At 37.8% G+C, this 17,450-nt stretch overlaps 1 protein-coding gene across 1 annotated transcript in view; it reads left to right on the forward strand.

Annotated features, from left to right (window-relative positions):
* Positions 1–2,952: 2,952 nt before the first annotated feature.
* The window catches only part of LOC127526606 (soluble guanylate cyclase 88E-like), a 123,587-nt gene continuing 109,089 nt past the window's right edge, over positions 2,953–17,450 (forward strand). The window contains exons 1-3 of the mRNA XM_051922490.1: positions 2,953–3,070; positions 5,602–5,825; positions 16,457–16,550. Of these exons, the coding sequence (XP_051778450.1) occupies positions 2,953–3,070; positions 5,602–5,825; positions 16,457–16,550 (436 nt within the window). The remainder of the gene's footprint in view (positions 3,071–5,601; positions 5,826–16,456; positions 16,551–17,450) is intronic.

Below are 17,450 nucleotides of genomic sequence, written 5' to 3' on the forward strand. Positions count from 1 at the left end.
CTCTTTCTAGAGTGATTACTGTTGGGAAGAAAGAACCAACAATGGACAGGGTGTGTCTCCATATCACTGAACTAATGCACACTTTCACAGTTGTAATTTAAGGTCACCATTTAACATAACATATTTGGGGTGTGTTGGAAATAGCAGCATATGAGAAGAGGCCCAAACGTTCCAGGAATCGTAAAAAAAACAAAACAACTTTATCACATAATTTACAGCTTTTATTCACTTTTAAAATTCTGCCTTTGAAATGCAATAAACTTGTCCTAGCACTTCTTCCATTCCCTAAAACATTTTCCCTTATTCATCTTGTATTACATTGTCTTGCTCCATCTGTGATTTTTTTTCCTGGATTTCTAACGTGATAGCAGATCGTCTTCCCTTCAGTCTCAGTTTTAATTTTTGGAGCAAAAAAGTCACAGGGAGTTGTTTTACAGAGTTTTATTTATTCAATTTCCAAAAAAACAAGATTCTATCAAATAACACACACAAACCCAGCAACTCAGAAGTGAGATCTGGTGAATACAAAAAGTGTGAAGCAACAAACACAAGGTGTGTGCAGGTACCCTGTCATGGTGAAAAATGCAGTTTTGCATGCGCCCCTGCTTTGGAAGTTTTTTTTATTTTCTTGATACCTTCTAGCAGACAACTCAGCACTTCAGTGTAATGTTGCTGATGAGCAGTCTGTTTACAGGGAAACTCTTTATTAACACGTCCATTAATACTGAAAAAAATGTGATCATCGTTGCCTTGATGTTCGGTATGATCAGACATGCCTTGTATGTATACACAAGTGTATTGCAATATATATAGCATAAAGGAGACTCTCATTGTGTTACTCTCTTCCCAGAGAATATATAGACAGAATTATGTATATAAAACATAAAGAAAGGTTAAATGTTACAGAGTTTAAAACAAAAATAAACCATAACACAGCTACCCCATTAGATGTAACAGTACAGTTATTGAACTCCTGTAGTAAAGGTGTTGTTACCTGTGAACTTGCCAGGATCTCAGGCACAAGAAATAAAGTAGCTTCTTGTCTCTGAACTTAAAATAGTTTTCTATTCTTAAGCTTTTGACAACCTGCCAGGGGTCCTCATCAGAGGAAAATGATTAGACATTGTGGACCAGCAGGGACACAACAAACATAGAGCCCAGTCTTGTCACACAGCACATTTTTATTTTAAGTGGGGAAGCGCTTTTCCTTTGTTCTCCACTACACAACACAACAGAGCACCAAAATAAACACTGACAATTCTTTTCTTTCTTTCCTCCTGCCAGTCTTTCTGCTTCCAGTCCTCCTCTGTGTCCTTGAGCTTTGTCCTTTTTCCTTCTGAGTATGGCTCTTGAGTAGTGGTGGCTGGCTCCTTTTATAGGACACCCAGAAGGACTCCAGGTGTCCAACGACCTTCTTCCGGCAGCACTTACAGTTGTGGTGGAAGTGCTGCCAAACAGGGCTGATTAAATGTCCAGGCGCCCCCTGGTGGTGGCCACGGGCCCCAACAGGGTAAAGCTTCCATGCTCCAAACCCGTGGCCCTGCTGTAAGCCAAGGGGTCTGCCCTCTATCAATCCAGGGGAGAAAATATCCTAAAAAGGCTCTCTCCCCCAGTCCTTCCATTGTTGAGGTGCACCGGCCGTCTGCCACAACATGCAGGAATCAAAGGCAATATATAGCTGGAGAAGGGTGGGAATGGAGGGTGGATTAGTAAGGTGGGGTTACCTTCAGAAGGTGTTGGTCATAAAGTCTTTTTTTATTATTAGGATGCTATTCTTTTTAAGCCTGCATATGCTGGGTTCAAGTCCAAGTGTTAATGGCGTTTTCTTTAGAGAGCCAATTAGAGTGTTGCGAATCTTTTAGATGTTTGTCCCACATATACCACTGTGCATGTATTTATGACCAACACCTTCCAAACCCCACCCTACTAATCCACCCCCAACCCCCCTTACAGCCTTCCCCTCCATCCCCTCCCTTCACCAGCTATATATTGCCTACGATTTCTATATGTATAATCATTTCCCTCTATGATGACACTTGGCAGGTTGTTGAAAGCTTAGGAATAAAAAACTATTTTAAGATTCTGTACGTGACTAATTTTCTCCCTTTGTGGATTTCTAGCTATAAATATAAGCTCGACTGAGTTAAGCATTACCACTGTGGGGTGAGAGGGGGCGCTGCTGCTAACACTGTCCTCTTCTTTTTCAACAGCCCAGAGATGATGTGCAGTGAAGGCACGCACAACAGGCTGTGATCTTGCAAACAAGTCCTATCCCTTCCGGTCATTTCACCATAAAAAGTGGTGAGTCAGAAAGTGGCTGCTTCAACCTGATCAGGAGCACAGCACGGCGTTTGGGGCTTTTTCTTTACCATAGTGAGGATTCTTCTGTCATCAGCAGTCCCTTTGCAACTACTGAGCTCACAAGTGCACTCTTTCTTCCTAATGATATTTCAGTTTATTTAGGTAATCCTAAGGTTTCATTGATGTCTCTACTGGTTTTATTCTTGTTTTTCAGCCTCATAATGGCTTCTTTGACTTTCATTGGCACTGATCTGGACCTCATGGTGAACAATGAAAACTACAGACTCCAAAGGATAGAAGCAAGCCAAGGTATCTTATGTCTGAACTAATGATAAGCAATGAAACACACCTGAGTAATCACAAACATCTGAGACACCAATTATCCCAAACATTATGATCCCCTGAAATGGGGGGATTATGTATAAAAAATGTTGTCATTTCAACATGGTGTGACCGAAATATGTAAATACCCTTAAAATAAAATCTGCAATGAGCATTTTAATCATGTCTGAATTGTTTGATTTGTAATTTTAAACTGTGGAGCATGGGGTAAATCAAGTAAAAATGTGTCTTTGTTTCAAACATTGCAGAGGGCACTGTATATATCTAATATCACAGCTTGCCTGGGAGCACCTTGAAATTACACCGAAGATGATGGAAGAAATTGCTGATGATAAATGGCCTGATCAGTCCAACTTAAACTATTGCTACCATTATCCTCATCAGGATAAGTGGAGTGAAAATAATGATGAAGATGATGAACAGATAGGTAAAGTGTAACATTGTACACTGTGCTTAGGGCACTAAAGTACCCTTGATGTGACTGGCAATTTATTAGTTTTGGATTTAGTACATCTTTAATAGGTCATGAAAGTTGGTTTAAATTTTATTCATGTGTTGCTTAGTTTATTTTGATGAAGCGGAATGTTAATTTTTGTGATTTTATTGAAGAAATCAAATACTTATAAAAATAAGATTTTTTATTAGAAAAATATAAAATGTTTATTTTTACCAATATAGAAAAATATAGCACACTTTCAATATCTAACTTTACTTCAATAAATTCAAAATGTATTGCTAATCTCGATTATGCTGGTCTGCATGTCATTATTTTTTTCTTTTTGCTCAATTGTAATTTAGTCCTTCTACTTGTATCTGTAAGAGACTGCTGCTCCTGTCAAACCCAAAGGTGTTTACGTGCAGCTAAAGCAATGGCTGAAAGCTGTGTGACCTGGAGAAGACCAGTTTACTTTTCTTTCACTCACAATCTATGAATCTTTATCTTGTGCATCATTACCCTTGATGATGAAACCTTTGGGAATGTGTCTTCCTTTAAAAAATTGTGACGCTTTGATTAATTCATTGACTTTATATGACATTTACGAATCTTATTATGAAAATCAAGTGAGATATGCTATTGATATTAGAATTTTCGCCCAGTTTTAAATTTACTCTTAAAACTTACTATCTCACTATTCCCACAGGTCTATTGACATTTCTGTTCAATAAAAGGAACTTTATCTTCTCTTCTAACAGCACAGAAGTGAGTAGCATTCACTGATTAAAATCTTTTATCCATTAACCTAAATGGTGAATTAGCTTCCCAGACTTTAAAGGAAATAATAAAATATTTCACAGGGACATCTCGTCATCAAACGTTTAAAGATGAAATTAAATTGTTTCTATACTGTGTGGTTTTCCAAATAATCTGTTTATTTCACAGACAATTAAGCTTTCTTCTTGATCATCCCTAGTCTCTAATTAACTAAGTACGTCTCTCACCGCTTCACCACCTAAAGCTAATGTGTGGTGAGCGTCCTGGTGTAATAATAGCTGCCATCACATCATCAAGATGGATGCTGCACATTGGTGGTGGTTGAAGTGGCTCTCCACGCTTTAAGTAAAGCACTTTGAGCAGTGAGAAAAGCGCTATATAAATGTAATTTCTTCATCTTCTTCTTCTAAAACATCTTTCACTTACCAGAAACTGAAAAATGATGTTAAAATTAACTGCATAGAAATAATCAAAAACAACCACTGTTTTTTTTCCCTTATAAATTATAGTTTACCGATATATCAAACCAGCATACCAAGTAACCTACATACACCAATCACCCACAACATTAGAACCACCTGCCAAATATTGTGTAGCTACCAATCATGTGGCCAAAACAGCTCTGACCCATTGAGCCATGGACTCCACATGACCTCAAAAGGGGTCCTGTAGTATAACAGCGGATCCTTTAATTCCTGTAAGCTGTGAGGTGGGACCTTTGTGGATCAGACTTGTTTTACAGTAGATCCCACAGATGCTCAATCATACTGAGATCCTTGGAATTTGGAGGCCACGTCAAAACCTTGAACTGTTTGCCATGGTCCTCAAACCATTCCTGAACAATTTTTGCAGTGTGGCAGCGGGTATTATCCTACTGAAAGACGACAATGCTGTCAGGGAATACCATTGCCATGAAGGGGTGTATGTAGCCTGCAACAATTTTTAGGTAGATGGTATGTGTCAAAGTACGTGCATGCCAGAACCTAAGGATTCCCAGCAGAATATTGTCGAACATCACACTGCTGGCTTGTCTTCTTCCCATAACATATCCTGCTGCCATCTCTTCCCCAAGTAAACAATGCAAAAACACACCCCACTGTCCACTGTCCACATGATCTAAAAGAAAATATGATTCATCAGACCATGCCACCATTGCTCCATGGTCCAGTTCTGACACTCAAGTACCCATTGTAGACATTTTCAGCATAGGCACTCTGACCAGTCTGCGGCTACACAGCCCCATATGCAGGAAGCTGTGATGCACTGTGTGTTCTGACATCTTTCTCTCGTGGCCAGCATTACGTTTTACAGAAATTTGTGCTACAGTAGCTCTTCTGGGGAATTGGTAGCCTTTGCTCCTCACACACATCAATAAATCTTTGGCACCCATGACCTTGTCACCATTTCACCAGATGTCTTTCATTGGATTACTTTTGGTAGTTACTAACCATTTCATACTGGAAACACCCCATAATACCTGCCGTTTTGGAGATGCTCTGACCCAGTTATCTAGACATCACAATTTGTCCCTCTTCAAAGTTACTCAAATCCTTACGCTTGCCCATTTTTCCTGCTTCCAATGCTTCACCTTCAAGAACTGACTGTTCACTTGTTGCCTAATATATCCCACACCTTGACAGGTGCCATTGTAACAAGATAATCAATGTTGTTATTCACTCCTCCTGTCAGTTGTTTTGTGGCTGATAAGTGTATATTCTAACACTAACAAATTCTGTGTGAATAAGACAGTCAGGTATGTAGAGCAATGGAGTTTGGAGGATGGTGGAATGGACTAATATTTAATCCTCACCACATTAACCGCTTATTTGATAGAAGAATGCAATTGAATGGAACTATATTGAAGACTCCTGGGTCAGTGAAGAAGCCAAATGTGGACTCCTCACAAATGTCCTATGGGAAAAATTGTAGAACAAAGGAGGAGTCTGCCACAGCATTAAGAGACACACATGTAATATGGCAGGCAGTGTGGTGTAGTGATTAAAGCTTTAGACTCTGAGGTTGTGGGTTCAAATCCCACAACAGACACTTCCTGACCAAGTCACTTCATCTGCTTGTGCTCCACTTTAAATAAATGAAAGTAACCAATTGTGTCTCAACATATTGTAAGTCACCATGAATAAAGACATCATGACTAATATTATAGGACTTTGGTAAAGTGTATCAGCTTCAGCCTATAAATCTGATTTTGTCTTATAGGATAATCATGAAACAGAAGTTATTATAGAAATCAATGCTAAATATGTGTTACCTGTATCAGACTTTTAACTTCTCCTTACCTTTGTTGTAATTTTTTTCTGTTTTTTGTTTCTTATTCAGTCACAAGCTGTGCTTTGTTGCTAATTGTTTTGTGTTTTTAATGTTTCCCTTACTCCTTACTTTGAATTAAGTCCTTTGATTTCAGGGATGGTAGCTCATTACTGTACATTATTTTCAAGTGCCATGGTAACTGTAACCGAAGACCCTTGAGATTACTGTTTATGATGCTCATGTAGCCACTGATAGTTGTGTTGGTATTGGGTTTCTCTTTGTTTTTTTTTTTCAGCCCAAAAATTCCCTTTGTGTAAGATGCTCTCTTAATATTCCAATAACATTTGCATACTTCAGTTGTAGTTTTATAAGATTATCTTACAAGTCATTGCTAATTTTCATTTGCTAACTTGCTTTTGTATTGAGGTTAGTTATTGAAGAAATTAAAAGAAAAAGATTATGGCCCTGGAAATAAATTGGAGAAAACTGAAAGAGTAGTCAAAAGGCAGGCAAAGATTTAAAGGAGCAAAATGTAGTGTCAAATTAAAAATGGAATGGCAAAAGTCTTAGCCAAAAACACTACCAAAGGGTCTTGGCAATCTAAAACTGCTTTCCTGAAATAAATTGGTAACCAAATATACATAGTAATTTTAGAGTTTATGTATAAACCGTGACACAGAATACTGTGCCTCCATCGTAAATATTAGTTGCATGATGATGTTAGGGGTTATAATGTAGCATCCATATGTTACATGACCATGAAATGGCATTTCTTTTATTGAAAATCAATATGAAAATGGTAGTGCAATGGTATCTGCAATATAGCAATACAATTACATAACAGTTGAAAAGAGAAAATGTCACGTCATTTTTTAATCCGCTTAATCCATGCCAAGGTCACAGTTAGCATAGGACACAAGGCAGGAACAAACCCTGGACAGGGCGCCAGTCCATCGCAGGGCAAACACACACTCACACATACCAAACACACAGTGGGGCCAGTTTAGCGAAGCCAATTCACCAAACCTGCAGGTCTTATGGAAAATAATCAAAATTAGCCAAATGTAAATATTAGATTTTTTGATTTATTGTACTTGTAATGCTTTGGTAATTCTTGTTCAAGAAGGTTATCAGCAACTTTTGATTAAGAATAATCCATATTTTCAATTATTCTTTATTTTTTCATTTGAATTTACAATTAAGATTATTTTTCTTTCAGCATAATATCTGTACTCTTTGATAAGACATCTTAAAAGATTGTTGCACTAGGTGGCTCTTTAACTTTTAGGAAAGTGGTTTTGATAGTTTTTATCTCACCATTAAGTCAGGTCTTAACAGTCTGCTCATTATGGGATATACGTACACAAAAGTGCTCACATTGGTGCAATTATTCACCACCTATAAACCTAACATGCATATATTTACGATATAGAAAAATGCAGAAATACCTGTAAAAACTCATACAGGCTTGAGAAGATCAATCTAATTTCCCGGTAGCTGTCTGAGAATTTAAGTCAGGTTCCACTATGCCATCATAGTGCTACTTTGTTATAGTTTCATTGAAGAACTTACTGTAAATACTGTACAGATAGTAAAAATGATTGTAAAACTGGCAAAGCATTGCCTGCGATAAGGGCATCATCTGGATGGCACAGGATGGGTCTATGTCCAATAGAAAGCTACCAAGACAGCTGTCAAAGAATGTGACAGCAGAGGAGCTCCTGCAAATGCCAGAGGTGATACGGGTCTGTGTGCTTAATATCACACATTAGGAATTATAAAGATTAAAAAAGAGAGGTAACATGGATGGAAGCATACAATTATTCCCTAGTTCTCAAGCGAGTAGGCAACTCAGTCTACCCAAAGAGAAAGTGAGGCCATAGACAGAACATGCAAGTTGACAGTACCTCCTTTCTACTGAAGGGCACATGGTCTTAGAATGGAACATCAATGCCTGTTGTCCCTTAAACATAGCATGATTCTGGGGAACTGCCTTGGAGAAACAGACCTTTAATGGTATCAGAAGGTTGGGGTTTAAGGTAATAGGGGGCAGAGTGGGGTGGGTAAATTGATAAGGGTAGTGCTTGGATGGCAAGTGGATCAGTCATCCCACCTGACATAAATTTAATTATTTTTGTAAAAAATAAATTAAGTTTTGATGTTTGCAACTTTCATTAGAAAAAAAAAACTTTTTGGAAAGGCAGGATTTATATCATGTAATGCAAGCATTTAAATAGGCCCTGCGAGGTTATAGGATTATTCTTTTCCTATTTATTGCACTTTGTTCATGTATTTTCTATGCTAATGAAAACTGTCTTTTTATATAACATTTGTGTCCTGGCTATTATTCTGGGTGTGAACAGCTAACACAGTGTTCTGGGTCATAAATACAAATACTATAGGCAAAACTGCAAATCTCTTCAAAGATTATTATTTATTATAGTTTCTGTGCTGAAACTGTTGTATGGAGCTCTAATATGCAGTAAAATAATTGTTTGGTACAAGTACTGCACTCCAATTAGAGTACCAATTATTAATTTAGCAAATGACAATTTTGGACTTCAGTTCAAAACCAATTATCTATATGGAGACAAACACGTCTGATTTGTCACAAGGAAGCAAAGTGCTTTTGAAAATCAATATATTGTTGGTTGTTGGCTGAATGGAATGCACTGCTGTGGCACATAATGATCCCCGACAACCATCAAAAGCCAAATTAAACTTCTGCATGAAGATCTTTGTCATAGAAACTAAATGGAGATAAACTAGGTGAAGCAGACTCTGAGATTAATTGGAAACAGACTATCATATGTATCTCAAATAAATCTCTCAGCGTCATGCATCGATTGTTTTAACACTCACGGAATCTGGCGATGAGCCCAGGTCTTGTGATTTTTGACGCAGCTGTGCAACAGAAGAAAGAGTAGCACAGATTACAGAACTGATAAAACCCCTAATCCTCCTCGCTTCTTTGACTCACTGGCTTTTCTTCTTTTTAATTAAAAACAAAAAAAAAAAATTAATTGATTTTTTCATTTTTCATATGCAGTCACTCAAGTATTTTTTTTATAAGTTTGCAAATTATCCATAATACCATTTCTTATCCATTGATAATCTATGAACAATAACTTAAAGTAATTACACATTTTGCTTTTGGATAATAAATACATTCATAATCCCACTCTAAAATCCCAAGAGCCAATCACAGAAAAAAGATACTATGACATTTTCTTCTAATAAATATGTTACATATGGAGGTTTGTAACTTTAGTCTTAAAAAAATACATTTTGGAAAGGCAGGATTTACACTATGTCTTCTTGAGTGTAGAACTTTAATAAAAGCGAATAGGCCATCACATGGTCAAATGGATCAAATCACATGGTACTTTGGCAAAAATATTTTAAATATAGTATGCAGGTTTGTTGTTTTTTAAAATTTAAATAAAAACAGGCTCAAATGTATTTCAAATAACTGTAGCCTTGCATTTAGGGCATGTTACTTTTTTCTGGAATTCTTTTGGGCTATCCCAAAGTCAACTCAAACCCAGTCCAGTTTGAATGAGTAAAATTAACATTCCCATGTGAGAGGCCAATGTTCAGAGTTGAGAGGTTTAGGCCTTCTAATAAACAGAAATAAATGATATGATCAGACAGCGTCATTTTATTGTCCCATTGTAGGACTTTCACCTTGGTGTGGTAGAGGGGTTAACATGCTCCAAGGACCACTAATGTTACATTTTTAAGGACCTTGTGCTCCCTTTACAGTTCACCTTAAATGTTTTATCTCTGCTATGAAAGCAAACATGAAAAATAAGCCATAAGAGCATGACCTACTGTTGGATCCAGGGTTGTAAACTCTACAGTATGGAGAGTTTCTGTTCCATAAGGCTTTGCCATGAGGACTCACCCACTGCAAGATGAAATGTGTACTTCAAATGCAATGCCATTAACATCTATAATGGTTGTCAGATTGTGTGCTGTGTGCAGGCGCAGTACAGATCCAATGATAATAAAAATGTCTGTAAGAGGTTAAGCCTTTAGCTACCTAACCATCAAACTACAGAATGCTGTACCTGACAATATTAGATATGCTCCATCAGCCTACAGCATTTGAAATAAACTTAAACATCTTTTGTTAGAGCTGCTTGCTATTATGATTTACTTTCATTATGACCTTTTATTTTGGATTATTGAAGGCTTTTGAAGGTTGTTGAATAATATTGTGATGACAGTTTTGTGATATATTGTAACATTTTCTACACAATACTATTTTGTTTTTCTAATGGATGCCACCATTTTGTAAAGTTTGGTTGCAGCGGTTGCTATTGTGTTGCAATGGTTGATGTCTAGGGCCCATGCTGTGAGCTATTAAGGGTGTCAATGGTGTAAAGATCAGCTCCGTACACTTCCTGGTACCCAAGATCATGAACGGAAACCTTGATTGTTACTAGTGCATCACTTTCCTGTTCAAGACCCTGTGTCTTGATTCTTTTGACTTTGATTTTTAGTTAATGAACTTTGCATGACTTTTGATGATACCTCTTCTCCTGGTCCTTGATAATAAAAATCTTCCTTAATTATTTCTGTGGCAGTACAAAATAACTAATTAATGAAAGGATAAACGTATTAATAAAAATAACAAAAACATTTTCTAACCTGCTTAATCTAATATAGTGTTGGAGGAGTCACAGCAAATCCCATAAGCATCAAGAGCAAGGAAGGGACCAGCCCTGCATGGTGTGCCAGTCCATCACAAGAAACACTTATACTGTACACACTCGCAGCCAAACCCAAAGAAGGCCCGCTTAGAAACATGAATTACCCTGATGTGTACATCGGTGTAGGGGGTATTGTGTTATAAGTAATCTACTGTACATTACATAGTCAGATTACCATTTAAAGTAACAAGTAACCTAAAGCAATCTTTTTTATTGAAATCAAATTGCCTGAATTACTTAAAAAAGAAAAATGCATTATTATATTACTTACTATCTTTGTCCTGAAATTCCAAAAAGAAAAACAATTACCATGCTATATAAGTATTGCAAATATTTGGTAACATAGTACACATGTGTAGTATGCAATCAACTGAAAAGAATTGAACAAGTTATAAATATATATTATACTCTACATGTTCTGAAGTGTAAATACAATCTGCTCAGTTTATGATAACACAGAGCCAGTGATTATCACAATACTACTGGTTGTAGGGCAAGAAACAAAGATGGTGGGCAGTGGTCCTTTGCCACCAAATGGAAAAGAGTGCACTACATGTAATCCAGTAACAGAAACCTATAAGTAAAGTAAAGTTTAATTTAAATCCAGAACTTTGCTATAGATAAGTTGAAACAGTGTGCACTGGTGGTGCAGCACCAATGTACAGTACATACCAAAAATCTTTAGGGGCTGACTTTGGGGATGGAAAAAGTGGATGGATGTTACTCAGAGAACATAAAGGACTAAATGTATTTATAAAACACAAGACAATTATCTCATTTTGCTGTGTTTCTGGTAAGTTTCATGAAGGTTCATGGCCAGTTAAATGTGCATTTATTCATACAAAAGAAGAAAAAGTAATGCACTGTTAATAACGCATAACATTTTATAATACGTAACCATATAAAATATTTAGTTCCGTTTTTTTAGTATTGTAACTAAGTTACTTTTCAAAGTGTCATTCCCCAACACTGGTGTTCATCTTTAGGATGTGGGAGGAAGATTGAAATACCTGAAGAAAAACAGACACCAGCCAGGTGCAAGAGTTTATCTTAACAAAAATATGAAATTATTTCAAACTGTTAAACAATAAAAAATTAAATTTAATGCAGATAAAATAAGGTTTAATAGCAGTGTGTCAGCATGTGATGCAACAATTCCTTCATTTTCAAAGCCCACTTATTCCAATAAAAGTGTACAATGGATTGGTGTCTATTCAAGCAGCATCAAACTCAAGGCAGGATAAAATATGTTAAAATATTAAGGTCTGTAAAAGTAGATTTGCCTAGACCATGTGTCTCAAACTCAGTTCTGTGAGAGCTGCAATGGGCAGAGGTTTTTTATAGATCTCAAGGAGAAGCTAATTCTCACTTTATTATTTCTGCAGGCAAATTGTAAGGGTTATACTTCTCTCTGAACTTCAAGTTATTATTGCAGTCATATCTCTTACTACACAGACATTTATTCAGTTTCTATGCCTTCTAGTTCACTTGAGCCCTTGACTACTTCTTTAAATCTTAACAAAAAAGGTAGCTAATAGCAAGACACAAAAATGAGTGACTGGCTTGGTCTCCATTGCACATGTGTTTGTTCATCATAAAGTATACTTCAATGTCATTTTTAGAAGGAGAAAAATGCTAAGGGTTTGACATATGCTAACCTACTTCCACTGAAATAGTGTACTGTACACACAAATAATAACATCTGGTGCTGCAGAATAGGAGCAGATGATACATTCGATTAACCACAACTGGTCTCTAACATGAGAAACTAAACAAACTAAATAAATAACAGTGTGACTTCTAGCACCTGAGTTTGAGACCCTGGTCTATTCACCTGATAGATGGTACAGTACTTGAGGAAACATAGGTGTCATTTTGCTGCCAGAACTTCCTATAAATGGAGAGTGGACAGTCAAACTTTAGAAGAGAGTGAAGACATAGTAATTTTTACATAAAGGAATGTAGAACAACAATCACTTAGAAATTGACAATAGTGACAGAGTAAATACTATCATATATGTGTATAATATCGGACAGTTTATTCTCCCTATATTCATGCATTCATAATGCATCTCAAGGTCCTCCTAGTCATTATTTACATGGATTGATTCGCTAACCTGGGGGCCCTTTGGTTGTGGCCAACTTTGGGCCCCCTGTGATTTTCCTGATAAAGCAAATGTCCCACCTCTCTGTACTTTACCTTCAGATACTGACCCACAAGCGTGAAAATCACTTTGTAGCACTTGATGCACACAACATAGGCTTGGACTTTTGTCCAGAGTGACATGCCATAATTGACCTGACAGCAACATTTCTTGCACCCTTCAATGCACACGCACATATTGTATTTTTCCCTATTGAAATAAAAGTAGTGTAGTGCACTCTGGTTCCCAAGTTCATACCTGCATAATCTTTTTTACCTTTTGTTCATCTCATTGAATGAATTACGTGGCCTTTATTTGTTCTTTTGTTTTTTATTAATTAAAGTGCAGTAATGACATGTACAGAGAGAAGAGAGAGAAAATAAAATCAAAGAGAAATCTACTGACTATGACATTGTCTTGTTAATGCTGGACATCCCTAATCTTTCAATTTAGCTTTCACCACTGTGGTCACTGCTTAATAAATTGTTTACTGTACTGTACTGTACGAATTTTTTGCATTGTGTTTTTGTCACTATCCAGAGGAAATATGTGAGAATGAATGTTGTTTTAGTGATGCTAAATGCTTGTATATAAACCACTAATTTTTAAATTTAAATGTAAAACATGTTTTCCATCTGTACTTGCCTCTCATGCTTTTTTCTTGTTTGCATCGGTGCCAGGTGGTTGAGAGGTAGTATGATTACATGATTGGACAGTGGCATGGAGGAGGTGACATGGGCTAATCACATTGCATCTCTCTCTCTATTTCTTGATCTTACAGCTTATGATTCGACAGCACAGCACAAACAGAGAGCCTAGCAGGGTTTGTCCCATTAGTCCCAAAGGCCTGTCCGTTCATGTAACGTAAGATATATTCGTAAAGCAAAAATAGCTTAATTTTCCTAAAATGTTACAGAACTGCAGTTAAAGAACTTAATCCAATGACTCCATTCCCCTTAAGGCACAGCCCTAAGGTGAGTTTATAATGGCTTATTCATTAATATGCTACTATTTGCTTCAAAGATAACTAAATACCTTTCCACTATAGATGCAAGTAATCATAAATGTATCCACTGAAACTTCACAGTCTTATTACTTTTCTGGTGAATATATAATTACTAGCCAACCCACGGCGTAGCATACGCCGCATAATTATGTATTGATGGGTGAACACTTCCTGAACAACACAGTTGTCAAAATGGCAGGGGTTTGAGGATACGACTGTGAGTGAATGAAAAGATAGACCTCTGGAGAGAGCAACATATAATTGTCCGTGACTGAAAGCGAGATCGTCTGTGACGAAGAAGGCCACGCTGGTGAAAGTTACTTCTTCGGTAGGGATAAGTGTCAGTACTTGTAGATTAAGGTGTAGCGAGTCTTCGTTGTTGACGCTTAATATAGCTTGCATACTGAGATGTTCTGGAGTCACAGTTGAGAAACACTTTTTTAATGTCTTTTAAGCACAGGGGAAAAAATGAACATGTGAAACATCCATAATGTAATAAGCCACCAAAAAAGTAACATTGCAACAATGCTATCTACCACCCGATCACTATAAACAGAAGTGAAAACAAAATCGAGCCTGGTGCATTCTTTAACTGCCTTGTGGCGCTGTAGTAGTGCTGCTGCTTTGCAGTAAGGAGACTGTGGAAGATTGTGGGTTTGCTTCCCGGTTCCTCCCTGTGTGGATAGCGCTTTGAATACTGAGAACACCGCTATATCAATGTAACGAAGTATTATTATTCTCTCTCTCTCGCGCGCGCGCGCGCCTGTATGTGTGTGTGTGTGTGTGTGTGTCGCTCGCTGCACGTGTTCCTGCAGGCATACGCCGCATAATTATTTATTGATGGCTGAACACTTCCGGAAAGACACAGTTGTCTAAAAGGGGTGGGTTTGACGATACAACAGTAAGTGAATGAAAAGATGGAACTCTGGAGAGAGCAACATACAACTGTCCGTGACTGAAAACTGGTTTTGGCAGATACATGCATATCTTTTTGAAAGTTTGGCCCTGTGCCTTGCTAATTGGTAAACGCAAAGGCCAATCTAACAGGAAATTGTCTTCGTGTAATAGTAAAAGGCAAATTATCCGCAACAAACAAACTGTTTTACATGCTGCATACCAACCCGCGGCGTAGTATACACCGCATAATCACGTCACTTTTTAAATGTTTTTTAAGCAGAGGGAAAAAAATGAACATTTGCAAAATCAATAACACTGCTTTCAGTAAGTACAATGCACACACATTTAATTTGTCGGCCACTTTTTGCCAGCCGTCTTTTCTGGTTTGGGCTGCTTTTGCAGTGTTACCACTTGTGCATATTAAATCTTGAAATCCTTCAAGTAACTAATTAACTAACTAACACTCACCCACCCACACACACAGCTTGTATGAAAAAAATACGCCCGTTCTTTCATCATTTTGTTGCAGCCTATGAAAGACTTGCTGATCATGTTTTCTAGACTCAATATACATTGGCTTTTCACTCAGCGCAGGGGCGCGCATTCATCTCGGATTATTACATCCAGGTAGACTAATCTGCTACACGGCTGTGTTTGAAAAAACGACTTATCCCGAATGAGTTTTACCGGCAGTAATGATTAGGAATCCGATTGGAATAAAACCCTGCAGCCATAGGGGTTCACCAGGACCGAGTTTGGGAAACACTGCTGAACACAGACGAAACTGACTCAGGTGAGGAGTTGGGGCGGGCAAAGTAGTTGCAGCTATTGATTATTCAGTGTTGTTTGCCTGGGTGTCTGATCTGCTCGACGGGATCAGAAATAAAAGGAAAACAATGTGAAAGCAATGTCACAGGTGTTCCTGTGGTATAACGGGTTCACAGCTCCCCTTCAAAAGGCCATTTTTAAATAAATAATCATCGCGCTCACAGCGTAGCGAGGGGTGTGGAAGTGTGGCTAAAATGGTTTCCGGGTGGAGTCGTGCTGCAGGCGTTTCTCCCCTGTGCAGTGTGCGAGCAAGTGAGGAGAGAGAGAAAGCCGGTACGTTAGAGTGACCGAGAGCAGGCTCGAAGGCAATGTGTTCCTGTGGTATAGCGGGTCCATAGCTCCCCTTCAAAAGGCCATTTTTAATCAGGCGACTGACAGTAGTGGAGTCGGGCACAGAGAAGGTCTGCTGCTGAGAGAGCGTCTCAACTGTTGCAGAGCGTGCATCGGTGAAGCAGGTGAGACGCTAATGAAAAAGAGGCACAGGGCTTACTGGTTTTTAAAGACTGCTTCCTTCATTGTGTTTTAACCTCAGTTTTAAAGGATTGTTTTAAGGATCCCATGGAATACCCCTCGCAAACTGTTTTACACGCTGCATACAGCCATTCACATCCGCGAGAAACATGCCTCTATGAACAGTCAACGTGGCTCAGAGATGCATGTGGACTCTAGCACAGACGAACATAAATGACGTCTTTGAGGTTTTATTGATGTTTCTAATGCTTTTATTCTCGTTTTTCAGTCTCCTAGCAGCTTCTTGACTTTCATTGTCACAGCTCTGGTCCTCATGATGAACGATGGCAACAACAGCCTCCAAAGGGTAGAAGCAAGCCTAGGTATTTTATGGGCACTAATGAAGCAACAAAAAACATCTGAGAAATCACAAACACCTGTGATGCCAATTGTCCCAAACATTAGAGTGTGTTGTAATTTAAACTTTGGAGCAGAGGAGTAAATCAAGGAAAAATGTGTCTTTGTCCCAAACATTACACTGTATTTTTATTTGTTTGTATATCTTGAATGGTGTTTTATTTTCTTTTTGTTTATAACTATAAACTTTGCAGCATTCTGTGCTTATCCACTAAAAGTAACACTACATAAGAATAAGTTTAACTGAACATTAGGTTCACTGTCAGTATCTTTAGCTATTGAATTAATAGTCTGGACATTCCTTTTATATTTTGCACTCTTTTTGAAAAAACAATACAAACACTTGCAATCCAGTAATTTAGCCTGTCTTCCTTGCTTATTTGTGTGTTCTTTCATATATGATGGTGTAAGTGTGTGTGGTTATTTGTGTGTACAGTATATGTATGGGTGTGCATGTGAACATACAATATGAAACATACTCTTCCACTTGCACATCATTTGCACGTCTACTTTATAACTGTGTGATTTATGTTATTTGTATGTGTTGTTGTGCTCTGTTATAAGCAGCTCCAACCTAAATTCCTGTACAATAAGTACTGGCAAATAAAAGTGTTTCTGATTCTAATAAGGCGGAGTGGTGGCTCTGAGGCTAGGGATCTGCACTGGCAATCGGAAGGTTGCCGGTTCGAATCCCGTAAATGTCAAAAGGGACTCTGCTCTGTTGGGCCCTTCAGCAAGGCCCTTAACCTGCAATTGCTGAGCGCTTTGAGTAGTGAGAAAAGCACTATATAAATGCAAATAATTATTATTATTATTATTAATTCAACGGTTTACCTTCCACACTAGCACATAACTGGACTGAGTGC

The sequence above is a fragment of the Erpetoichthys calabaricus genome, chromosome 2 (genome assembly GCF_900747795.2).
Source record: "Erpetoichthys calabaricus chromosome 2, fErpCal1.3, whole genome shotgun sequence".
NCBI classification, from domain to species: domain Eukaryota; kingdom Metazoa; phylum Chordata; class Cladistia; order Polypteriformes; family Polypteridae; genus Erpetoichthys; species Erpetoichthys calabaricus.